At 42.5% G+C, this 25,692-nt stretch overlaps 2 protein-coding genes across 3 annotated transcripts in view; one reads left to right on the top strand and one right to left on the bottom strand.

The window, feature by feature from the left end:
• The first annotated feature begins 21 nt into the window (after positions 1–21).
• Positions 22–24,087, top strand: LOC149747546 (uncharacterized). Its single transcript, XM_089894489.1, has 4 exons — positions 22–17,553; positions 19,202–19,270; positions 20,138–20,208; positions 23,712–24,087. Exons 1-4 carry the CDS (start codon positions 17,543–17,545, stop codon positions 23,969–23,971), a joined length of 411 nt encoding a protein of 136 aa, XP_089750615.1. The 5' UTR covers positions 22–17,542; the 3' UTR covers positions 23,972–24,087.
• Positions 20,800–25,692, bottom strand: part of ATP2A2 (ATPase sarcoplasmic/endoplasmic reticulum Ca2+ transporting 2) — a 61,008-nt gene continuing 56,115 nt past the window's right edge. For both annotated transcript variants that reach the window (XM_089894474.1, XM_022598000.3), the window contains one exon: positions 20,800–25,664. In XM_089894474.1, coding sequence (XP_089750600.1) covers positions 25,395–25,664 — 270 coding nt within the window. In that variant the 3' untranslated portion in view covers positions 20,800–25,394. The remainder of the gene's footprint in view (positions 25,665–25,692) is intronic.

The raw sequence follows: 25,692 nt of genomic DNA, 5'->3' as shown, positions 1-25,692 counted from the left end.
ATAGACTCCCTTTTTCCCAGAGTGCTGGGAGCTGGGAGGATTGGGAACCTCAGGTAATACTGAGCTGGCTCATCCATTCGCATTTTTGATTGGTAAATTCCTGGGGAGAGTCTTTGGCCAGATTTTAGACTGAGTCTGCCTATCTCTGTCAGGGGCGCTGAGGTCGGTGTCTGGTTTCAGCATTCTATTGTGGGGTCAGCAGGGGGCTCATTCCCTGGGCTCGGGTGCTGGGAGACTACCCACCCTCTCCCCCTTGTTTAATATGTGATGCTTTTGGAGGTGAAGGTAGTGGGGGGTGTCGCAGCTAACCCCAAAGTCTCATCAAAATAAAATTAGCCAAAGGTGGTACAAAATGGGAATTTGACATAAATGGAAAGTTCTGTCTTAATGTGTAAAAACATAGAGTGTACAATAGTTTAGGAGCTTAGAACATCTGGTAACTGCAATTTAAAGTGGGCAAAAGATTACTGTTAAAGTATCTTTCAGTATGAGAACCAAAGCTTGGGCAGCATCATTTGATGGAGCAGTTTTTAAAGAGCCCAGCAGGCAGTTGGAGTCATGCCAGGTGAATGTGTGGCCCAGAGAAGACACTGCTCATTTGTGCTCGCTGCAGGATGCAGGCTCGCTGCAGGATGCAGGCTCGTGTCCTTCCTCAGCTCGCCTCTGAGCATCCATGATCAGTTAGTGCTTTGGGAGAAAAGGTGAAATCTCTCCTCTGGGGAGGAAGCCCAGCCACACCCTCCTGACCTTGTTTCTGCATGTCAGGCTCATCACCATGAGCCCTGAGATTCTCTCAGGATCAGTCTGTGCCTTGGAACCCATACCTGTGCACCGCCTTCCATCAGCAGCCTCACGTTCCTCCCCTTTCATCTCTGCTGGGAGCCCCTGGATCAGTCTGGCCTGTCCATCCCAGCAGCACCCTGCACTGGATTCCTCAGGCCCCTCACACCTGCAGCTCCAGTATTTCCATCTCGGCAGTGCTGGGGTGACAACTGGGTTGAAGTGACAACTGAAACTGTATTTTTAGAGCACCTGACATAGGATTGAAAACACTCTCAGTTTACGTCAAAGAATCAGAGGAGTTTGAGTTGGAGGATGCTGAAGCGCTTCCCTGCCAGTCACTTGCTCTCATAAACAGAAAACCTCATGAGGGTGAGGAGCCCCAGGAAGCAGGGGCACAATCAGGCTGACCAGCTCTGTCGCTGTCCCACTGATCCACTTGCAGGAGACCAAGCAACCTTATAAGGGATGCCCTTCCACATGCCTGCAGTCACCACAGGTACCTTTTGCTGTCTGGATTTTCGCACAGCCAATGTGGAGATGTTTTAATTGATGCTTGTCATTCCTCCTGGCTCCTTCCAGATTGTTTGAAGCATAGGTTTAGAATCAGACTGGGTTGGGTTCTAAAAGTCTCAGCTCACCTGTTAGTGCTGTGGGTCAGGGGCCAGGTGGTTAGCCTCCACGTTCTGGGCTCCCTCATCCTCCTCTGGACTGAAGACTGAATGATCCTGTGAGGAGTTCAGCATGGTCCCCATTGGGAACATTATCACCATCACAAGGGTAATGGAGATCCCAGTTTTTTCTTGGGGAACTGGGGACTGATGTTATCACTCTGAAGACTTCTTGCCCTTCTCTCCTGGAGGTCCCTCTGCTGAGCAGGGAGGCAGGGTCCTAAGGAAGGTGTTCCAGGTCCTCCACCTTGGTCCTTCACCCTTCACTTCTGAACCCATGCTGTGTGCCAGGGACCTGGCAGATGTGACCCCTACAGAGCTTATGTCAGGAGTGCTCCTTGCCAGCCTTAGTTTGGAGGCCACACTCCTGCCTCTGAATTCTTTCCCAGAGAATGAGGCCAGCTTTTGCCTGAATCTGTAATTCTGAAACTTGATTATGCTTCTCAGTGATACAGATCTCTAGGCTGGACACCAAACTTTAATCCAAGTCTGGGCCCTGGGCCCAAGAGTCTGCATCTTTAATCCCATCCCAATTTACTATTCTGATGCAGGTGTTCCCTGGTCCAAATATTGAGAAACCTGGGAGAAGGGTTTGAGGGCTCCAGAAGCTGCAGGCCTGACCTTAGAGGGCCCCTGGGGGCCTCACTCTGTAGTTGCCTGTGGGTGGGGCAACTCCCATGACCAGGCCTCTTGAGCCCATGCCCAGGCCTGCTTGCTGACCCCGAAGCCATGGGCACTGACTGCTGCATTCTCTCTGCTGACAACAGGCAGTGAGGCCTGACTCAAGAACCTCACTTCAGCGTCCAGGGACAGCAGCCATGACCAGTCCTGCCAGGAATCCCTGGCACTGGGAGGGCCTGTTGAGGTAAGTACCTTACTAAGGTTTTCCACTTCCCCCAGGAGCTTCCCTGCCCTGGGGCAGTGGAAGGGGGTACCAGTCATGGGCCATAGAGGGCAGGCTTTTATTGTCTAGACGCTCTGACCTGCCCTGGCTACACCTGGGCCTCCACCATTTGGGGCCAGGGTGTGTGCAAGATGTCAGTTGTTGCCATCACAGAACATGTTACTTATTTCACAAACTACATGGTACCAGCAACACCAGGAAAAGCCGGAAGATCACGTAAGTCTCCTTAGCAGCCGTTAGAAGAAAACAAAAATAACCAAGTACCCTCATGCATTGCTGGTGGGAAGATAATATAGCTGCTGTGGAAAACAGTCTGGCAGTTCTTCAAAAATTTAAACATTTACCATATGAACCAGCAATTCCACTTCTGGGTATATACCCAAAAGAATTGAAGCAGGGTCTCAGATGCTTGCACACCTGTGTTCATAGCAACACTATTCACAATGGAAATAACCCAAATGTCCATTGTTAGATGAATGGACAAACAAAATATAGTATATCCATACAAAGGAATATTATTCAACCTTAAAAAGGAAGGAAATCCTGCCACATGTTAACAATATGGATAAACCTTAAGGACATTACGTGAAGTGAAATAAGCCAGTCACTAAAGGACAGTAGAATGATTCTGCTTATATGAGACCCCTAGAGCAGTCCGATTCAGAGAGACAAAGTAGAATGGTGGTTACCAGGGCCTGGAAGGAGGGGGAATGGGAAGTTTAATGAGTACAAGTTTGGAATGTTGAAAAAACTGGAGATGGATGGTGGTGGTGGTTGCATAACAGACTACTTAAAAATGGTTAAGCTGGTTAAAAAAAATATATCAAAAAAAATTAAGTGGCCTGTAATTCTGCCATTCAGATAACCCTGTCAGCCCATGTGTTTGTAATATATAGGTGTTATATAAACGTACACATGGTTAAAATTAAGAGAGAAAGGTGTAAAATTAAAAATATATCTACTTCCCAATCTCTACTGAATCCTAGTGTCTCCACAAAATAAATTTTCTGGACTACGTTTAGAAAAATAGTCTTGAGCTTTTACCTAATGATAATGTGTATGAAAGTTACACTAAATTGGTCATGCTGTACACACAGAAATTCCTGCCAGCGGTATCACTGCTCTTCCTTGCCTTAACAGTTCCACAGAATCCCATTCTGTGGATGGAACCATTTCTATAACCCTTCTGCTGTTGGTAGACCCCCGTTTCCAGCTTTGTATATAATTATTACAGTGTGAACTACCATGAATATGTTTTGGCATAGTACTCCAAAGATAGGTCAAGTTCCTTGTAGTGAAATTTCTGATCTCAGAGTATGTGCATTTAAAGGCTTTGATGGATGCTGTCAGATTGCTCTCCAACAATAGATGGGAGTGCTTGTTTCCTGAACCTTCAGGAAACACTGGTGTCATCAAGCGTTTTTGTTTTTTACCAGTCTTCAGTGTGATAAAAGCTCTATCATTTTGATTTGCTATTTCTTGAGCACTCATCTGGCCTGAGCTATAAGGTAAGCCCTGTGTCTGTGTTATCACATTTTAGCCTCACACTCCTGAGGCATCACTGAAATTAGCCGCATTTCATAGATGAGCTAATAGTCAGTCTTCATCTGTCCAAGATTTCTCATCCTAGAGTTTGTGTGTGTTCTTAACTGTGATCTCTGCACAATTTTAGTCTGTTAAGGAAAAAATGGGCTCTAAGCACCCCTTGCTGTCCATCTTAATCCTCAGTCTTGCTGGATTTAAGGGCTGCCAAACCGTCTGGCAAGGGCAGCACCAGAGCTGGCCACTTAAATCTTCCAGTGTCTGTCTCTTTATAAACAACCCTGTGGTGACCTCCGTTGTGCTCACAGCTTTTTCCTTCTTTGGGTAAATTCCCAGGAGGGGAATTTCAGAGTGAAAGGATATAGTGATCTGTTTTGGAACTTTCAAGGGGGCTGACTAGCTGGTCCTGTTTCTGTGAAGCGAATCTGTAAGCTCAGGCCAGCCCTGTGGCCTCCCTGTTTCTGGTTGGTGTGCCCCAGCTGCCCCAGTCTACCTAGGGAGTCCATCCATTGGCTTCAGGTTAGGGGTGAACCAGGAGATTCCCAGTCTCTGGAACCCCCATCTCACTTCCTCTTGCTGGAGTGGGAGCTTATGGTGGACACTGGTGAGGTCTGCTGAGGCCTCTACCTTTGCTTTCTCAGGCCTTTGGGATGTGGGGACCTCTTCCCCCATGGGACAGCCCTTGCTGGCTGTGTGTGTGTGTGTGTGTGTGTGTCAGTGGTGATTGCGGGCTACTTGTGTCCTCTCTGAGCCTCCATCCTTTCAGTCCCTCCTTGGAGGAATTCCACCCTCCCCACTATGAGGGCTGAGCCTCTCAAAGGGAGGGCCTGTCCCTACCACCAGGTAGAAGGCTCAGGTCAATGACCTGTCACTGGCTACGTGGCCTTTAACCTCTCTGTGCCTCCATCTTCTTTTGGAAGAGAACTTAGGGAGTCGGGACCCCTCTCTGGGTCGTCCAATGTGTGGGGCTTTGTGGCAGGGCTGTCAGCATTGGAGCCTTTGGGTGGGTCGTGTGGGAGGGGAGTGGCCTCCCAAGGCTAAACCTTGGTCCTTTTGGGGTCAGCATCCTTGTGGACATGAGCCTTGCCCTCTGGCCCCCTTTGGTGCTGGATGAACAGATTTGCCCTGAGCCCCTCTCAGTGCCAGGTTTAGTCCTACATGGGTCTGTGGCCCAGAGAAATTATTTTTAATTTTTGGATCATTTTCCACTTATGACTTCAGTCCACTCTACCCACCGGCCCATCTCCCTTGTCAGGCCCCTGGGGCAGTGGGGATTTTGTCCAGGAATTGAGAGGGAATGGTAGCAAGCAGGAATCTTTTCTGAGAGAGGCCTCTGCCCTCCCACCTGGGTGGTGCCCAGACTGAAGCCCCATCCTTGATGGGCTGAAACAAGCTGATCTCCAAAGCCCCACAGGCCCCTATGGCTCCCCAGTCCCATGCTGCTGCTTTGCTGAGCTTGATGGTGTTTGATGGGAAGGGACAGAGATGATCCCTATGCACAGTCCCCATCTGGAGCTACTCTAACCAGCCGTGTTGACCAGAAAGACAGCTTCTGTCAGCTTAGGGGAGGCCAGAGGGAGCCACCTCAGAGGACAAGGCCATGTGAAGACCCCTAACCAAATATAGGAGAACCGCCTCCCCTGAAGAATAATTGTGCCAGGGCACTAGGGCCAGAGCCTGCCTAGGGGACAGATAAGTTTTTCCTTTCTTTTTAAATAAAAATGTAAAATTTGTAAAATATAGCATATATATAGAAGTATATGAAAATATGTAGAAACACACATGTACACTTTATCCAGGACAAGAAATAGAACATTTTCACAATCCCAGAAGACCCGTTGTGCTCAAAGCTGATAACATCGCATTCCCTCCCTCCTTCTGCCTGCCTTTCCCCACTACCCCAGCCAGAGGTAACCACTATTTTGAATCTTGTTTTTATATACTTCCTTTACTTTCTGACCCTGGAAGTTCAAGTGAACCTTCAACAGATAGCTCATTTTTCTCACCTGTAATATTGTTTTTCCATTTTATTTTCAGTTTTACCATGTTTTTATCCTAAATAACACATTTATTTGCTGTTCTTGAACTTAATGTAAATAGAATCATGTTGTCTATATTTTTCCATGATACTCTTACTTAACATTATTTTAAATATTGATTCATATTAATACTCCTATAGCTTCATTTTTAATTGATAGACATTATTTTTAGAACAGTTTTAGATTTATAGAAAAATTGAGTAGATAGTACAGAGAATACCCATATACCTTGCACACAGTTTTCCCTGCTAACATCTTACATTAGTATGGCATGTTTATTACAATGAATGAAGCCTGACACATTATTATTAACAAAAGTCCATAGTTTATTCAAGTTTCCTTTAGTTTTTACCTTATGTCCTTTTTTGGTTCCAGGGTTCCATCCAGGGTAGCACATTACATTTAGACATCATCATGTCTCCTTAGGTTCCTCTTGGCTGTGAAAATTTTTCAGACTATCCTTTTTTTTTTTGATAACTTTCCTTGAAAATTTGGTGAGGAGTGGTCAGGCATTCGTAGGATACTACATTCATTTTTCATTGCTATATAATATTCCACCGGGTGTATCCAACACCCCCATCTTATTAATTCTGCCAATGACAGACATTTTAGTTGTTTCTAGTTTTTCTCAAACAGTGCTGCTATGTATGTTTTCATATGTGACTTCTGTGCATAAGCACAGGCTTGTGTAGGGTTACACTCAGAGGTGGAACTGATGGGTGTAAGGTATGCGTGTGTTCAGTTTTACCAGATATTGTCAAACTGTTTTCCAAAGAAGTTGTACAAATTTACATGCACACCTGCAGTCCTTTGTCCCATTTCCTCACTGGCATTTGGTATTGTCAAACCTTAATTTTCTCCTGGATGTGGGGTGATTTTAATTTACAAGTTTCTGTTTTTGTAACAAGATTGAACATCATTTCATATATCTAGGAATTACTTGTGCTTCCTCTTCTGTGAAAAAATTTTTTGCCCATTTTTCTATTGCGTTCTTTATTTTTCTTGTTAATTCACAGAAGTTCTTTATATATTCTGGATGTAATTCAGAATACGAGTTGCAGATACCTTCTTCCAGTTTGTGACTTGCCTTTTCATTCTCTTTTTTAACATTCACCTTTTTGTTTTTTCATCTTTGGAAGTCAGAGCTATGCTATCTCCAGCCTTCTTTATTTATTTTTTGGAAATATTTATTTATTTTTGGCTGTGTTGGGTCTTAGTTGAGGCACACGGGATCTTTTGTTGTGGCGTGCGGGCTTCTGTCTAGTTGCAGCGTGCATGCTCTCTTGTGGTGCGTGGGCTCTGTAGTTGTGGTACGTGGGCTTAGTTGCCCTGCAGCATGGGGGATCTTAGTTCCCTGATCAGGGATCAAACCTGCGTCCCCTGCATTGGAAGGTGGATTCTTAACCACTGGACCACCAGGGAAGTCCCCTTCATTCTCTTTAATAGTATCTTTTTTTTTTTTTAGACTTATTTATTTTTTGGCTGCGTTGGGTCTTCATTGCTGTGCACGGGCTTTCTCTAGTTGTGGCGAGTGGGGGCTACTCTTCGTTGCAGTGTGAGGCCTTCTCATTGTAGTGGCTTCTCTTGTTGCGGATCACAGGCTGTAGGCGTGCAGGCTTCAGTAGTTGTGGCACATAGGCTTCAGTAGTTGTGGTTTGCAGGCTCTAGAGCACAGGCTCAGTAGTTGTGGCACACGGGCTTAGTTGCTCTGCGGCATGTAGGATCTTCCCAGACCAGGGCTCAAACCTGTGTCCCCTGCATTGGCAGGCAGATTCTTAACCACTGCGCCACCAGGGAAGCCCCAATAGTATCTTTTGATTAACAGAGGGTCTTAATTTTAATGTACTTGAATTTACCAGTCTTTTTCTTTATGGTTGTATTTCCTTCATTCCTTCCCTCCTCCCTCCCTCCTTCTTTCCTTCCTTCCTTCCTTTCCTGTTGTTATTTTGGCCACACTGTGTAGCTTGTGGGATCTCAGTTCCCCAACCAGGGATTGAACCTGGGCCACGGCAGTGAAAGCCCAGAATCCTAACCACTGGGCCACCAGGGAATTCCCTCTGGTTGTATTTTTTAATTCTTATGAAATCTTTCCTTATCTCAGAGTCAAAAATTTATTCTCTTATATGTACGGTGCAAGGTAGGGATCCAGTTTTATTGATTTTTAAAAATTTAGGTTTAAACATGCATAACTACCAGGTATTAAAAAATTACCTGCTTTTTCCACTGATTAATGCCAGCTGGGTTACAAATCAGGTGTTCGAAATGAGCAACTCTGTTTCTAAGCTCTCTTTTCCATACCGTTGGTCAGTTTTTCTATCCCAGCACCTATATACCTCATTGTCTTAATTTTACTGTAGCTTTATAAAATTTATTGATATTTGGAAGGGCAAGACCCCTTGATCTTATTCTTAGACGTGTTCTGGCTATTCTTAGCTCTTTGCACTTCCATTAAATTGTTAGTATCAGATGGTCTAATATATTTTCTAAAGTTAGATTCACAATTTTCAAAAGGGCATAAGGTGAAACTTCCCCATCTTCTTTCTTCTCCTAATTCCCTCCTCAGAAGCAACCATAATTACTAGTTTTGTGTGTAGTTTTTCAGAAATAATTTGAAATTGCATGTTTGTATATATACTATACCACCCCCCGTTTTGTACCTGCACTGTTCATCGGCAGAGTTTATTTAAAAAGTAAACTTTTCGTATTCAGTGAAATCTTTCTTAATAGGTCACGATGTATAAATATCAAAGACATAAAAATGTTAAACTTTGTACACTTTTAGTCCTGAATTAAAACCATTTTGATTTTAAGTAAGTTTAACTTACAAAATGTATTTTATAATTTCTACAAATTTTGACTAAAAAGCAGCCAATTTCAGCTCCTCCAGCACTTCCTAGCTGACTGCTGGACATGTTTGTGTCTCTTCCTGCTGCTGGAATCAAGTTAGAAGCACGGATTGCTTTTCAAAATAGAAATATCTGGGTCATGCAGAAATCACTCTCTCAAAAACAGCAACAGGAATAACATATTTAGTATGTTCTTATAATGTTACTATTGATTATATTTGGGGTTGGTTCTATCGTCTTCTATTATCCTTTCTATCCTTTTTATTTTTTGAATCTTTTTAGATTTCTTTCATTTTTGTCCTTTTGTTGATTTGTTAGTCTTGCCTCTATTTCTGTCATTTAGTGTTTACCCTAGGAAGTAGCAACATACTTACCAGTGTATCTATGTCTGGAGCTAGCCAGTGACTTTACTATGCTCCTGGGTGACAGAGGCCTGCATATCACTTAGATTGCTTACCCCTACCCCCCATCTAGAGTTTCCCTTAGTGTGAGTCTGCTGGTGAAGAATTCTGTTTTTGTTTGTCTGAAAATATTTGACTTTGATTCTTTAATTACTGTATATTTTCTCCAGGTTTCGAATTCTAGGTTGCCAGTAATTTCAGCACATGAAGCTGTCATCTCACTGTTTTCTGGCCTCCATTAACTGTTGTGAAGTCAGCAGTAGGCTGTCACTCTTTAAAGGTAGTGCCTTGTTTTTTTTTTTTTGCCGTCTGTTGCTTTTAAGATTTTCTCTGTCTTGGCTTCTCTGCAGGTCACTATACTATTTCTAGGGCCGGATTTCTTGTTATTTACACTTTTTGTGATTTGTTAGGATTCTTGCATCTGGATTATCACTTCTAGAAAATTCTCAGCCATTTCCTCTTCAAATAATACTTCTCTCATACTCTCATCTTCTGAAACTATGATAAAATGTATATTTGACTTTGTCACCTTTCTCAGTCTATCTTCCAGGTATTTTTACCTTTCTTCTGTATTTTCTAGCTTTTTTTTCCTTTCTCTGCTGCATTCTGCTGTATTTTCTTTTCATCTGTCTTCCACTTCATTTGTTATTTTGCAGTGTCTACTTTGATACCACGTCCATCCATCCATTAAGTTTTTAGTTTTGGTTCTTGTACTTTTCATTTCTAGGGTTCCATTTAACTTCCCTCTCTGATATGTTCCCTTTTTTTTTTTTGGCTGCACTGCAGCATGTGGGATCTTAGTTCCCAGACCAGGGATCGAACCTGTGCCCCCTGCAGTGGAAGCATGGAGTCTTAACCACTGGACCGCCAGGAAAGTCCCTATGTTAACTTCTTTTTTCTTTAAAGATTTTTTTTGATATGGACCATTTTTTAAAGTCTTTATTGAATTTGTTAACAATGTTGCTTCTGTTTTATGTTTTGTTTTTTGGCCGTGAGGCATGTGGGATCTTAGCTCCCCAACCAGGGATCAAACCTGCACCCCCTGCATTGGAAGGTGAAATCTCAACCACTGGACTGCCAGGGAAGTCCCCCTATGTTCACTTTTAATAATTCCTGTGTCCTGCAGATTTTCATCTATTTTTCTTTAAGCAAAGTAAGCATGAATGTGTTCTTTTTATTTATTTATTTTTTAAAAAGATTTTATTTATTTATGTTTGGCTGCGTCGGGTCTTAGCTGTGGCACACGGGATCTTTCGTTGCAGTGCACGAGCTTCTCTCTAATTGTGATGTGCAGGTTTTCTCTTCTCTAGTTGTGGCGCACAGGCTCAAGGGCATGTGGGCTCTGTAGTTGTGGTGCTCGGGTTCCAGAGCCCATGGGCTCTGTAGTTTGCAGCATGCAGGCTCTCTAGTTGAGGTGCGGAAGCTTAGTAGTTGTGGCGTGCAGGCTTAGTTGCCCCGCGGCATGTGGGACCTTAGTTCCCTGACCAGGGATCCAACCCGCGTCCACTGCATTGGAAGGTGGATTCTTTACCACTGGACCACCAAGGAAGTCCCAGTATGAATGTTTTATATCTAATACTTCCCATATGTGAAGTCTGTATGAATCTGTAATGTGTGTTTCTGTAGGCTCTCACTCATGGCACCTTGTTTTCTTATGTACTTGGTTGTCTTCTACTGTGTGCTGCTTTGAAAAATAATTGTGTGGTTTTCCTATGACGTAAAATGAAGGTGCCTTCCCCCCAGACAGGATTTACATTTATTTCTGCTTGGTGCTTAGGAGTACTATCAGTGACTTTAAATTCATGCCTTGAGGTTTCATAGCTCACCACTAGGATAGAGTTTGGGCTGCAGATATTTTCCTGGTTCTGCTCAGCACCAAGGCAGTGCTGCCTACAGTTCTTTGAGTTTTGGGGAAGGTTTGCTTGTACCCTGAGGTGTTAGCCCTTCAGGGGTCACAGCTTAATGTCCTTTGAGACTTCCCACTTTTGGTGGGCCCTGGATTTGACTTTGCCTTTTTTACTCTGTGAGCCCTCAAAACCCCTGCTTGCTTTCACAGCTTAGTTTATTTGGATAGGTAGATGCCACTAGGAGAGAAGTTGACCTCTCCTAGTGGGTATTCTGATGATCTCTCTTGCTTTCTCTTAGATTTTTGCCTGGAAATTCTGGACCACCTTATAGTTCTTTGATGCTTCTATGAGGATTTTTTAAAAATTTGGTAAGTGGCCGAGATGGTGGAATAAGAAGACCCTGAGCTCATCTCCTTCCATGGGCACACCAAAACTACAACTGTTTATACACAGCAACTATTGATGAGAATGACATGAAGACTAGCAGAAAAGATCTTCTGCAAACTAAAGATAAAATGAAGGAACCATGAGACAAGTAGGAAGGGTGGAGACGCAGTATAGTCAAGACCTATACCCCCAGGTAGGCGAACCACAAATGGGAGGATAATTACAATTAGAGAGGTTCTCCCCAGGGAGTAAAGGGGTCTGAGCCCCACATTGGGCTCCCTAGCCCAGGGACATCACACTAGGAAAATAAGTCCCCAAAACATTTGGCTTCAAAGGTCAGTGGGTGCTTTTAAAGGGCACACACAAAATCATGAAACCAGCTTTACAGTGGAAGAATGGATAAAGGAGATGTGGTATGTATCCATCCATGTTGTTGCAAATGACAAGATTTCATTCTTTTTTATGGCTCTGAGTCATATATATATATATATATAGAGAGAGAGAGAGAGAGAGAGAGAGAGCGAGAGCGAGAGAGCTTTTAGACTTATGGAAAAATTAAGCAGATAGTACAGAGGGTTCTCATATACCCCAGACCCAGATTCCCCTGTTATTAACATTTTTTAACAATATGGTACATTTTTAATGATACTTATACATTATTATTAACTAAAGTCCATAATTTATTCAGATTTTGTTAGTTTTTTCCTATTTCTATTCCAGGATCCCATTCAGGATACCATATTGCATTTAGTCATTATGTGTTCTTAGGCTTCTCTTGGCTGTGAAAGTTTCTCAGACTTTCCTTCTTTTTGATGACCTCAACAGTTTTAAGGACCATTGGTCAGGGATTTTGCAGAATGTCTTTTGGGATTTGTCAGATGTTTTTCCTTTGATTAGACTGAGGTTATGTGTTTTGAGAGGAAGACCACAGGTAAAATGTCATCTTCACTTCATGTCAAAGGTACATGCTCTCAGGATGACGTCACTTAGCTGAGGGTAGGGTCTGTCAGGTTTCTCTACTCTGAGTCACTTTTCCCCCTGTCTACATTATATGTACTCTTTTTTTGGGGGGGTGGGGGGCTGCATTGGGCCTTTGTTGCTGCACACAGGCTTTCTCTAGTTGTGGTGAGTGGGGGCCTTCTCTCCATTGCGATGTGCGGGCTTCTCATTGTGGTGGCTTCTCTTGTTGCGGAGCATGGGTTCTAGATGCTTGGGCTTCGGTAGCTGCAACATGTGGGCTCAGTAGTTGTGGCGCACGGGCTTAGTTGCACCACGGCATGTGGCATCTTCCTGGACCAGGGATCGAACGTGCATCCCCTGCATTTGGCAGGTGGATTTTTAACCACTGCACCACCAGGGACGTCCCCATATGTACTCTTTGGAAGTCACTATGTGATTTAAGCTCAGGCTTAAAGAACTTCACCTCCGTAATGGCAGAGTGCCTATAGAAATTACTTGGATTTCTTCTACAAGGGAGATTTCTGTTTTCTCCCATTTATTTATATCAATATGAACTCATGGATATTTATTTTATACTTTGGATTATAATTCAATACTACTTTATTTTATTGCTCTAATTGTTCCAGCTTTGGCCATTCAAAGCTTCTTCACTTGGCTCCTGTGTCCCTTTGACATAACTTCGTCTCCTTGATCATTGTTTTTGTGTTTGAGCACTTCCTTACTTTCTGGCACTAGTGTTCTCCAGGCATTTGTACATTTTCTGCCTCAGCCCTAGAATCAGCCATTTCTCTAAGGAGACTTGATTCCTTTAATTGGATAATGGCATCAGAAACCTAAACTGGGAGCTAAGTGTGCTCATTGCCACTGGAGTGTCTGTCCTTGCTTCTTGGCCCACTCAGTTGACAGTGTAATACATGTATATATACACATAACTAGAAATATTTCTATATGGAATTTTCTGTATCGATATTAAGCTAAACATAATTTATCCTGGTGTTTCCAACTGTAATTCACTACCACATGGATCATTCTAGCTGTCTTCCCTTGCTTTTCTGTAACCTCCTACTCCAACAGTGAGAAAACTGGCTACCACCATCTGCCATCTATATCACAGCATTTTCACTTATTCTCAGCAACCATCATTACTGAAAACTTCCTCTTGTTTTTTAAAAGAAATGGTAGAATATTATTTGGCTTCTACATGTTTGCGTGTTTGCAGGGTTTTTTTTGTTTTCTGTTTTTTTTCTTATACTTGATTTCTAGTATCATAGCATTGTGGTCAGAAAAGATGCTTGCTATGATTTCAATTTTCTTAAATTTACCAATCCCGGTTTATGACTCTATCCTGGAGAATGTTCCATATGTACTTGAAAAGAATGTGTATTCTGCTACTTTTGGATGGGATGTTTTATATATATATTCCATTTGTTCTAATGTGTCATTCAAGGCCAGTGTTTTCTGTCTGGATGATATGTCCATCGATCTAAGTGGTGTGTTAAAGTCCCGTACTAATATTGTGTTACTGTCAGTTTCTCCCTTTATGTCTGTTAATATTTGCTTTATGTATTTAGGTGCTCCTATGTTGGGTGAATATATATATACAGTTGTTACGTCTTTGGATTGATCCCTTGATTACTATGTAATGTCCTTTGCCTCCTGTTAAAGTCTTTGTTTCAAAATCTACTCTGTCTGACACAAGTATTGCTACTCCAGCTTTCTTTTCATTTCCCTTTGCACAGAATGCCTTTTTCCATCCTCTCACTTTCAGTATGCCTTTTGATCTGAAATGAGTCTCTTGAAGGCAGCATATATATGGGTCTTCTTTTTGTATCCATTCAGTCACTCTATGTCTTGGAGCATTTAGTCCATTTACATTTGAAGTAATTATTGATAGGTATGTACTTATTGCCGTTAAAAAAATAAATTTATTTATTTATGCAGCCTGATGCAGCCATCAGGTCTTCGTTGCTGTGTGCGGGCTTTTTCTAGTTGCGGTGAATGGGGGCTACTCTTCATTGCGGCGTGGGCTTCTCATTGCGGTGGCTTCTCTTGTTGCGGAACACAGGCTCTAGGTGCACGGGCTTCAGTAGTTGTGGCTCGCAGGCTCTAGAGCACAGGCTCAGTAGTTGTGGCACACTAGCTTAGTTGCTCTGCGGCATGTGGGATCTTCCCGAATCAGGGCTCGAACCTGTGTCCCCTGCATTGGCAGGCGGATTCTTAATCACTGTGTCACCAGGGAAGTCCCACTTATTGCCATTTTGTTAATTGTTTTGGGGGTTGTTTTTGTAGTTACTTTTTCTCCCTTTCTTCTTTTGTTCTCTTCCCTTGTGGGGAATATGCTACTAAACAAGCAGTGGATCACTGAAGAAATCAAAGAAGAAATTTAAAAAATACTTGAAGACAAATAAAAGCAAAAACAGAATGATTCAAAATCTGTGGGATGCAGCAAAAGCAGTTCTAAGAGGGAAATTTATAGTGATCCAAGCCTAGCTCAGGAAACATGCAAAATCTCAAACAACTTAACTTTACATCTAAAAGAACTAGAAAAAGAAGAACAAACAAAACCCAAAGTTAGTAGAAAGAAAGAAATCATAAAGATTAGAGCAGAAATAAAGACTAAGAAAACAATAGGAAGGATCAAAAAAACTAAGAGCTGATTCTTTGAAAAAATAAACAAAATTGATAAACCTTTAGCCAGACTCATCAAGAAAAAGAGAGAGGGCCCAAATCAATAAAATCAGAAATGAAGGGCTTCCCTGGCGGCACAAGGGTTAAGAATCCACCTACTAATGCAGAGGACTTGGGTTCGAGCCCTGGTCTGGGAAGATCCCACATGCTGTGGAGCAACTAAGCCTGTGCGCCACAACTGCTGAGCCTGTGATCTAAATCCCACAAACCACAACTACTGAGCCCTCGTGCCACAACTACTGAAGCCTGTGCGCCTAGAGCCCGTGCTCCGCAACAAGAGAAGCCACCACAATGAGAAGCACACGCACCGCAACAAAGAGTAGCCCCTGCTCGCCACAACTAGAGAAAGCCTGCCTGCAGCAACGAAGACCCAATGCAGCCAAAAATAAATAAATTTAAAAAAAAAAAGAAAAAGGAGAAGTCACAACCCACACCCCAGAAATACAAAAGATCATAAGAGACTACTACAAATCACTACATGCCAATAAGATGGACACCTAGAAGAAATGAACAAAGTCCTAGAAATGTACACTTTCCCAAAACTGAACCAGGAGGAAATAGAAAATACATAAACAGACCAGTTACCATTAATGAAGTTCAATCAGCAATAAAACAACTTCCCCCAAACAAAAGTGTAGGACCAGGTGGCTTCACAGATGAATTCTGTACATTTAGAAAAGAATTAACACCTTTCTCAACTATTTCAAGAAATTGCAGAGGAAGGAATGTTTTCAAACTCATTCTACAATGCCAGAATCACTCTGATACCAAAACCAGAGATATCACAGAAAAAGAAAATTAGAGGCTAGTATCACTGCTGAAAACAGATGCAAATCCTCAAGAAAATATTAGCAAACCAAATTCAACAAGACATAAAAAGGATCATATGCCATGATCAAGTGGGATTTATCTCGGATGCAAGGGTAGTTCAATATCTGCACATGAGTGTTATATACCACATTAACAAACTGAAGAATAAAAGCCAGATGATCATATCAATAGATGGAGAAAAAGCTTTGGACAAGATTCAACATCCATTTATGATAAAAACTCAACAAAGGACATATAGAGGAACATACTTCAACATAGTACAGGCCATATGCTTGCTGCAACCAGAGAAAGCCCGCGCACAGCAACAAAAACCCAACGCAGCCAAAAATAAAAATAATAATACATTTATTGTTTGCAGGTGACATACTACACATAGAAAATCCACAGGATGCCACCAAAAAATTATTAGAGCTCATCAATGAATTTGGTAATGTTGCAGGATACAAAATTAATATACAGAAACCTGTTGAATTTCTATACACTAACAATGAAGTATCAGAAAAAGAAATTAAGAAAACAATCCCATTTATAATCAGGTCAAAAAGAGTAGGGCTTCCCTGGTGGCGCAGTGGTTGAGAGTCCGCCTGCCGATGCTAGGGGACACAGGTTCGTGCCCTGGTCTGCGAGGATCCCATGTGCTGCGGAGCGGCTGGGCCTGTGAGCCATGGCCGCTGGGCCTGTGCTCCGCAACGGGAGAGGCCACAACAGTGAGAGGCCTGTGTACAGCAAAAAAAAAAAGTAAAATACCTAGGAATGAATCTAAGGAGGTAAAAGGCCTGTACTCTGAAAACTATAAGACACTCACGAAAGAAGCTGAAGACAGAAACAGAAGAAAGATATATCATACTAATGTATTGTAAGAATATTGTTAAAATGACCATACTATCCCAGGCAGATTCAGTGCAATCCCTATCAAAATACCAGTGGCATTTTTCACACATCTAGAGCAAATAACTCTAAAATTTGTATGGAAACACAAAAGACCCTAAATAGCCAAAACAATTTTGAGAAAGAAGAACAAAGCTGAAGTATGTTCCCTGACTTCAAACTATACTACAAAGCTACAGTCATCAAAATAGCATGGTACTAGCACAAAAAAACCAGACATATAGATCAATGGAAAAAAATAGAGAGCCCAAATGAACCCACGATTATATGTGCAATTAATTATGCAAAGGAGGCAAGAATACACAATGGGGAAAAGACAGTCTCTTCAGTAAATAGTTTTGGGAAAACTGGACAGCTACATGCAAAAGAATCAAACTGGACTACTCTCACACCATGCACAAAAATAAAGTCAAAATGGATTAAAAACTTAAATGTAAGACCTGAAACCATAAAACTTCTAGGAGAAAACAGGCAGTATGCTCTTTGACATTGGTCTTAGTAATACTTTTTTGGATCTGTCTCCTCAAGCAAGGGAAACAAAGCAAAAACAAACAAATGTGACTACATCAAACTAAAAAGCTTTTGCACAGCAAAGGAAACTATCAACAAAATGAAAAGGCCACCTACTAAATGGGAGAAGATATTTGCAAATGATACATATGACAAGGGATTAATATCCAAAATATACAACTCAGCATCAAAAAACCTGATGAAAAAATGGGCATACGATCTGAATACAGTTTTCCAAAGACATACAGATGGCCAACAGGTACGTAAAAGGACGCTCAACATCATAGTCGGGGAAATGCAAACCAGAACCACAGTTAGCTGTATTACCTCCCACCTGTCAGAAAGACTTATCAAAATGACAACAAATCACAAGTGTTGGGGAGGGTGTGGAGAAAAGGGAGCCCTCCTGCACTGCTGGTGGGAAAGTAAATTGGCATGGCCACTAAACAGTATGGAGGTTCTTCAAAAAAAAAGAGCTACCACGTGATCTAGTAATTCCACTCCTGCGTATTTTAAAAAAGATACATGCACCCCTATGTTCATTGCAGCATTATTTACAATAGCCAAGACATGGAAGCAACCCAAGTGCCCATCAGTAGATGAATGGATAAAGATGTGGAACATAGCAATGGAATATTACTCAGCCATGATGAAATTTTGCCCTTTATGACAACATGGATGGACCTGCACTTGAATATTTCACTGGGCAGTAAATGTGTATTGGACGTCATTGCTTGCTGGCTCATAGATCTAACCTTGGGTTTTCTGAAGGCTGCATTAATACTCCATGGTAAGAATGTTCTTAGCTTATTTAGCAGCTAGCTTGTTTATTGATGGGCATACAGGTTATTTCCAATCTTTTGCTAACAATAGTGCAGCAGGATTATGTTTGGCTTTGTAAACATGTGGGGGGATTTCACCAAAGTTAAGTGTTTGATCAAAGGGGATGGATATTTAAAAATGTCATAGATATTGTCAGATTGCCCTCTAGAGATTGGGCCAATTTATATTTTCACCATCAGCATGAGCTGTTTCCTAATGCCAGCTGCAAAGGAGAGATCATTAAACTTTTATCTTTGCTAGTATGTTTACAGAATATGCTGTTATATGCGTAGCACATCTAATTTACTAACTCCAGAGAGGTATATGGTATTCCAAAAATTTTACATTTTTATGTAGTCAGCTTATCACTCTCCTGGGATTTTGTGTCATGCTTAGAAAGTCTTCTCAGCTTCCATGTTTTCTCCTGGTACTTTTATGATTTAAAAAAAAAAAATCTCAGATTTGCAAAAGGCATAATGAACCCCTACATACATGGCACCCAAGCATTACTTACAGAAGCAAAACTCTGCTCTCCCTCCCTCTTGGAACTAACCACTATCCACCTACTCACTTACTATCCCTGTGGCTGCTGTCTGTGAACTTGTTATTTACGTTTGCTCCTAGTCCACAGAGGTGAGGAGCTTGCACTGTGAATCCACCACATGGCTGTTTAGTTTAGCTGACTTTCTGTGAGCTGGACTTTCTCATCAAGGAAGCCAGTGCACATGCCTTAGCACAGACAGGCACTGGCCCTAGGGCCAGGTTAAGGAGTATGATATGGTCATGGAGTTTCCTGGCCGTCCAGTGGTTAAGACTCTGCACTTCCACTGCAGGGGGCACACCACAGGTTGGACCCCTGGTCGGGGAACTAGATCCTGCATGCTGTGCAGTGCAGCCAAGAAAAAAAAAAAAGGCTATGATATGGTCTTATTTTGTGTATTTTAAACTTGATATACATCGCACTTGGCACCGTGCAGGGAGGTTTATCTGCTGATGCCTGGTTTGCTTACTCATTTTCACTGATGCAGAGTGACTTCAACATGCCTTAAATATACTTACCCATTTTCCTGTTGTTGGTCATTTAGGTTGGTGCTTTTCTTTTGCAAACATCCTGGTATGGCTCTTCCAGCACTTGTGAGGAATTCCCTAAGAAGGTAAGGATCTGCCAGGTTGTATGTTAAGAGCATCTGTAAATGTACCAGATGATGATACCCAATTGCTCTACAATGTAAGGATGGCCCATTGTCCACACCCTTGGTATTAGAAGACCCGTTTTTTTTGTTAATTGATGGGCATGAAATGGTATCTCATTGTGAATTTAATTTGCTAGTGAGATTGAACATCTTATATTTACAAATTTTGTTTATATCATTTAGCCATTTTTCTTTTGGGGTGTAACTTCATTTTTCAAACCTTCTGATCCATTTGCAGTTGATTGGGTGTGAGGGATACAATACAATACACCCAAAATATGTGAGGCCATATATTTTTTCAGAATAACCAGTGACATAATGGATAACCCAACTTTTACCTACTAAGCTAAAATGCCACCTTTCTTAGATAATACATTTAATGACTATAGGTTTTATACCTGAGGTTTGTACCCTTCCTTGCTACTCTTGCATTTTCATTTTTATTAGAATCAGTCTGATTAAAACACTTGGTACTTTCATATATTATTATTGTTTTTTTGCAATACGCAGGCCTCTCACTGCTGTGGCCTCTCCCGTTGCAGAGCACAGGCTCTGGACACGCAGGCTCAGTGGCCATGGCTCACGGGCCCAGCCGCTCCGCGGCACGTGGGATCTTCCCGGACCGGGGCACGAACCTGCGTCCCACCTGCATCGGCAGGTGGACTCCCAACCACTGCGCCACCAGGGAAGCCCCTTCATATATTATTAATAACGTACGGCGTATATCATTCATACTAAGATGTTAATCTCCCCTGAATTAAACTTTCATAAAAATAAGGTGTTCTTATTGATCCAGTATGACCATTGCTCCTTTCTGTTCACTCCTAGGCATTTTCCCTTCTCTTGTCTGACTACAGTGACTCTCCAGAACAGTGCTAAGTTGTGGGCAATAGTGGATGGTGAGTCTAATTCTGGAATTCAATACTTTTGGCTTATTTTTCATTATGTCAAAAAATGGGAATTATGGGTACTCAAAAGTATTTTTTATCCTTTACAGAATGGATGTTAAAATTTATCAAATATTTTCCCCATGTATATAGATTTCAGTTCCTTTTTGGGGGGGGGACCTCCTTTCTCTTTTTTTTCTAAATTGGAGTATAGTTGTTGGTTTACTCAGCTCTTTTCTGTATCTATTAACAGTGGGATTTACGTTTTGCATCTGAGTAGTATTACAAGTATCTCTCCATCACTATAGTCTCCAAGCTGCTGACAACTTTTAAATCATGTTATCTCTGAAAACTCCACTCATGACACACTCTTTTTCTCATACTTGAGGGGAGACAGTGGAACCAGGGCAGGAATATTTTATAGATCTCATGTCACACAACCAGACCACCTACCACTCTGCTCTCCTATGCAGAATGTCAACAGGAACTTTCTGTCCCTTTTATCTACCTAAGGGCACAACTGCTCAGGGTGCAGGGCTGGAGGTCCTCAGTGCACATCACCCACCCCTCCTGCAGGAGAACAGTCAACACCACACTGTGAACTTATCGTAGAATAGATTTATTTACCTGAAACCATGTCTGTGCAATGCCTGTTGCCAGCACAGAAACAAACTGCTTTCTATTTACAGTCTAAGTCAAACATGCGTTGATAAATTGACGTTTAGCATTTTATTGATATAAATGCATCACAATATTCGTATTGCACCAACATCTGTCTACTGCTTCTGATTTCATTAAATAAGTTACATTTAATACAGTGCAAAATAGCTGCACACTCAATATAACCGAAGTTATGAACTGGAAGCCTACATTTTTAACCATTCAACACCTGTAGTGTTTTCAATAAATTTATAAATAAGCAAACTGTACAGGGCCAATTAAAAAGTAGCATGTTTCAATGACACCATAGAGAAATCTGGCTACTTACAACTGAAGGCATGCATTACAACTGAATATTGTACATTTATTTAAGCTATGACATTTTGCACAGAGAAATATGGCGACTTGGCTGATGGCTTCTAAGCTCTTGGATAAGGTTTCAGAACCTCATTCTTCTTGCAGCAAAGAAACCAAATTTCTCTGGAGAGGCTTTCTGATTCATTAAGCTAAACTGTACATTTGTAATTATTTTGATTTAAAAGCTAAAAACCCCACTGGTAATACACGTTTCCTCCACATAACACAATGAGTTGGGGAGTTTTTTCTAATTTTCTTTTTCCCCCCAACATCAATCATGCAGAGGGCTGGTAGATGTGTTGCTAAAAAACGCACATGCACGCAACTGAACACCCTTAAATTTCTGCAAAATGGTTTAGGAAGCGGTTACTCCAGTATTGCTGAAAAGGAAAGAGAGAGGAAATCAGCTTTATGAAATATGGGGAGGAAATGTTAGAATAACTAATTTAAGATTAATAGTGACAGATGAAAAGGAATATTCTTTTAAGATTTTAAGACTAGCATTTCTGATCAACTGTCCCTGAGGGGTTGCCTACACAGGGTAGCATCCAGAAGCACTGGCTCAGCAACACAGGCCCCTCATGTCACCTGGCTACAGAGAATCCCACCAGGCAGACACTTAATCGCTTCAGGTATAACAAAAGTTAAGAAGTCCTCAGTTAGCAGTGCAGAGGGTAAGGAAGGTGAAGCAGAGTGAGCAGCGTGGTAATCAGCGCCAAGCCTCTCTCCTTCCTTTCCCGGGGGCCAGCCTCTGGGCTGCATCCAGTCCTAGAAGGGGAACTGCTTATCACTGTTCCCTTTCAAGAAAAAAGGCTGCAGATTACCCTCACATGCAGGGTGGTGGTTTTGACACAATTTGGTGCCTCCGCCCTGCAGACACAACAGGCTTGGCAGACACTGAGCTAATAACGCTTGTGGTCTTGGATATTCCTGAGGTCTGCCCACCACACAGACATTCAGGGGCCTGAGGCCCCAGTTTGAAGGTAATGTGGCAGGTGCTGCTTGTGAGGGAAGGTGGCAGTTGCCCTGCTTGTCTCTGAGCTCCTGCAGCTCTCCCTACCCAACGTGTCACCTGCACTGTACAGATGCAGAATGAGCTGCTGGCACAGTACCCCACTTAGGAAACGTGTAAGACTGCCATCTCCTGGGCAAAGGGTAAAGCTCTACTAAAGAGGTCAGTCTGGGCATGGGGTGGCAAAAAAACAGAACACTGATGGGATGGGCCTTCAGCCCACTTGCCCGTTGAGAAAGAACCTGGAGCAAGTTTCAGGCAAGAGCTGCCTGAGAGCATGTAACATGATGGGTCTGAGGATGCTGCCGTCCTATCCAGCTACTGATAGCAGCAGAAGCAGAGAGGCCAACGGTGCCTTCCTGTGGGTACTTGGTGAGGATGGGGCTGGGTACCTGCTGCTCCCTATAGGACAGAGGCCAGGGATGTGCCCACAGCAGCACTAACTACTGAGGAGGTGCCAAGCAGACGTTTTTTGGCGGCGAAGCCTGAAACAGAGCAGACAAAAGGACTCTGCACCGCTGGGTCTTTCCCACTCCCAGCTGTCTGAGTTGAGGGAAATGGGTGCCTAAACCACCTCTGTGGGCTGGACAGGCCTGAAGCTGAGAAAGCACAAGGTAATAGCCTTCCATACCATTCAACTTACTTTGCAAGGGCCAATAATAATCAAGGAATGGAGTCAGGAAAAGTTGACCACTGAATGGCACCCCACCCAACAAGCTCAGACACCCTGGTTTGGTTTGCAGCCGAGACACACTCCTTGCATTTGATCTGCTCAACCTGTTTCTACACACCCCATAACACTAAAATTGGCAAAATGTATCCCCTACATTCTCTGCCAACCAAACCAGCTCCTCCTCCTCTGAGAGGCCTCCATGAGCCAGGCCAGGACTCTAAATTAAGAATCCGCCTCCATGTGCCCTTTCTACCCCCTTACATGGAGACCTCTTAACTTCGCAGCACCTTGTTCTGCTTGATACCTGTTAACCTTTCCCCAGACGCTCAGCATTTACATCATGTCTTCTGGCTGGCCCTGTATCCAGCTAGGGCCCAAGTACCTTCAAGTACCCACAAGAACTCTCGGGGCTTCACGTGCAGGGAGCTACCACCCTGAATACGAGCTGCTGCCTAGGCCCTGCTTCACCCTGGCTAATGATGGGGCTGGTTGTTTGCTAGCTGAGCAGAAACTATGGCCAGTATCTTTTCTCTCCAGGGTACATTAAAGCACAGTTAAATCTCAGCCGCAAAGAGTATGACCCAGAAGGTGGAAAAAGGTGGCCTATTTAAAATGAACCAGGGAATTCCTTGGCAGCCCAGTGGCTAGGACTCAGTGCTCTCACTGCCGGGGCCCGAGTTCAGTCCCTGGTCAGGGAACTAAGATCCCACAAGCCGCGCAGCGCAGCCGTAAAAAGAAAAAAGTCATGCAACAAATGATGCATGAGTTTATTGGTTACTTGCTTCACTCACTTTTTGCTTTTTATTGAACCAGGTAGCAAGATTCTGGGACAAGTCCTTGCAGCTAACAAAGATCAAAGGAACCATGACAAGTTTTTTGTGAATCCTCATCTTGGCATTTGTGAAGGCACCTGTCAGTCTGACCAAAGCAGAACTACCTTCTCTTCCCCCAGGCCCTCCCCAACTGACATGTGGCTGTGCTGTTATCCTAGGCAGTGGGTGGCGTCGAGAACAGCTACCCCAGCCCACAGGCGCCACGTAAAGTCGTATGCCCGCTGCTCTCAGGGTGCCTGACATAAGGGGCTTACTCATTAGTGTCATATAGCCAGCTCATTTAGTGGCAGTAACCTTTAGGCTAAAGCATCCAAATTTCAGGGAATACTCACGTTAGTTGATGGATGTTGGAAGGCATTGGAGGAAAACACCACAGTTAGGACTGTTAATGACTTACACACTGTTGGTTAAGACTGATCTCGAACATGCGCAAACATTTATCATAGTAACGATGGTGGTGGTTAGTGCCACATTCAAATAAAAATAGTTCTATACAGTATGTTCATTTGGTCATGTGCTATTTACAGATTTTACAAAACACATACACACACATACACACACATACACACTTGCCCTTATGTCCTCTACACCAGGCTAAAACAGGCCAGCAGAAACTTGCATAAAAATGTATCACAGATAACAATTAGTGCCTATACACTAAAAATAAAATTCCTACAACCACCTATGCAGCAGAACAGGATCTTTCTTCCCCTCAAGCACAGTAAAACTAAAAGTAAAACTAAGAACTTAAGAGAAAGTTGGACATCTGTTAGTTCAAACTAAGCCACTTAAGAGTTAAAAACAAGACAGTTATTTTTCTCTGTCCATTTAAAATGTTTTATTTTTCTTTTTAAACTAGATTGTGAAGTGCCACTGAAATAGGCAATGTTGGCAAAACAATGTCTGTTACAATAAAATACATTAGACATTTAAATAAATAACCTTAAAAACTATGTGAGGGGACATGAACCTGGTCGATTGAATCTGGAACAATGTTTTCTGCACAAGCGAGAACAAGCATACCTCTTGTTAAGACTGATGTAAACAGAACCATCAAAACCCTACAGGAGAAGCAGCCGAGCGGGGTGGGGGTGGAGGTGGGGTGGAGGTGAACAAGGGCCAAGGGGTGAAGGGGTGGGGGTGGGGCAAACCAAAAAAAAATACTGACTGAGGTAGCAGTACTCTGCTCAGTGCAGAAAAATTGGCTTATGAATAAAAATTAGACTGTGATCTCAGATTAAATCCAGATGATCATGCAAAAGACACAATACATGCTATTTAGTTTTAGAAAAAAACCACACACATTCATTTCCTAAAATCTGCTGCCAATTAATTTGCTGACAATGTCTGCTGGCTCAACTATTTTTTTATACAAGGATGAGTATTAAACAGAACACTGTACATGCTTTTTCATCTACAAAAAAATATTTGCATAAAATAGTGTTAGTTCTCTGTACATGTCAATGGACACTTTAATTATGTGTATAAAAAAGGAAAATCTTGCCCCACTGGAGTCAGAAAAAGCAAAACAAAATCTAGAGTATGAAACCTCCTTCACCAGCCAGTATGTTCATGTGAAAATTCAGCAGAAATAGACAGTTGCTTTAAACAATAAAAAAATTAATTGATTAAGTTAAACATCACCTTTATGCAAAACTGTCAGTCAAGACCAGAACATATCACTAAAGTTAGTGTCTGTGCTATAGACCCAGATCACCAGGGGCATTATGAGCAGCACAAAGGGCCAGGAGATCCCATCGGTGCATGCTGAGAACGAGCAGGATTTGGTGGCAGGCTGCACACACTCTTTACCAGGTTCTAGGTAGTTGCGGGCCACAAACTTGAGGGTCTCATCCATTAGAATCACAGGCAAGGAGATTTTCAGCACCATCAGCCACTGGGTCAAATTCAGTGGTGTGATCTGGAAGATAAGCTGAAACACAAAGAAACCTCATCAAGCT

Source organism: Delphinapterus leucas, chromosome 14 (genome assembly GCF_059928025.1).
Source record: "Delphinapterus leucas isolate spDelLeu-1000000601 "Yukka" chromosome 14, BTC_Dleu_Yukka2, whole genome shotgun sequence".
Lineage (NCBI taxonomy): Eukaryota > Metazoa > Chordata > Mammalia > Artiodactyla > Monodontidae > Delphinapterus > Delphinapterus leucas.
Note: the sequence above shows the minus strand (reverse complement) of the source record. Positions and strands in the feature narration are given on the sequence as shown.

Coding starts and splice junctions, on each gene's coding strand:
- LOC149747546 (XM_089894489.1), top strand. Junction 19,271..20,137: donor GTGAGGAATTCCCTAAGAAG/GTAAGGATCTGC, acceptor GTTCACTCCTAG/GCATTTTCCCTTCTCTTGTC. Junction 20,209..23,711: donor GTTGTGGGCAATAGTGGATG/GTGAGTCTAATT, acceptor TTATTGAACCAG/GTAGCAAGATTCTGGGACAA.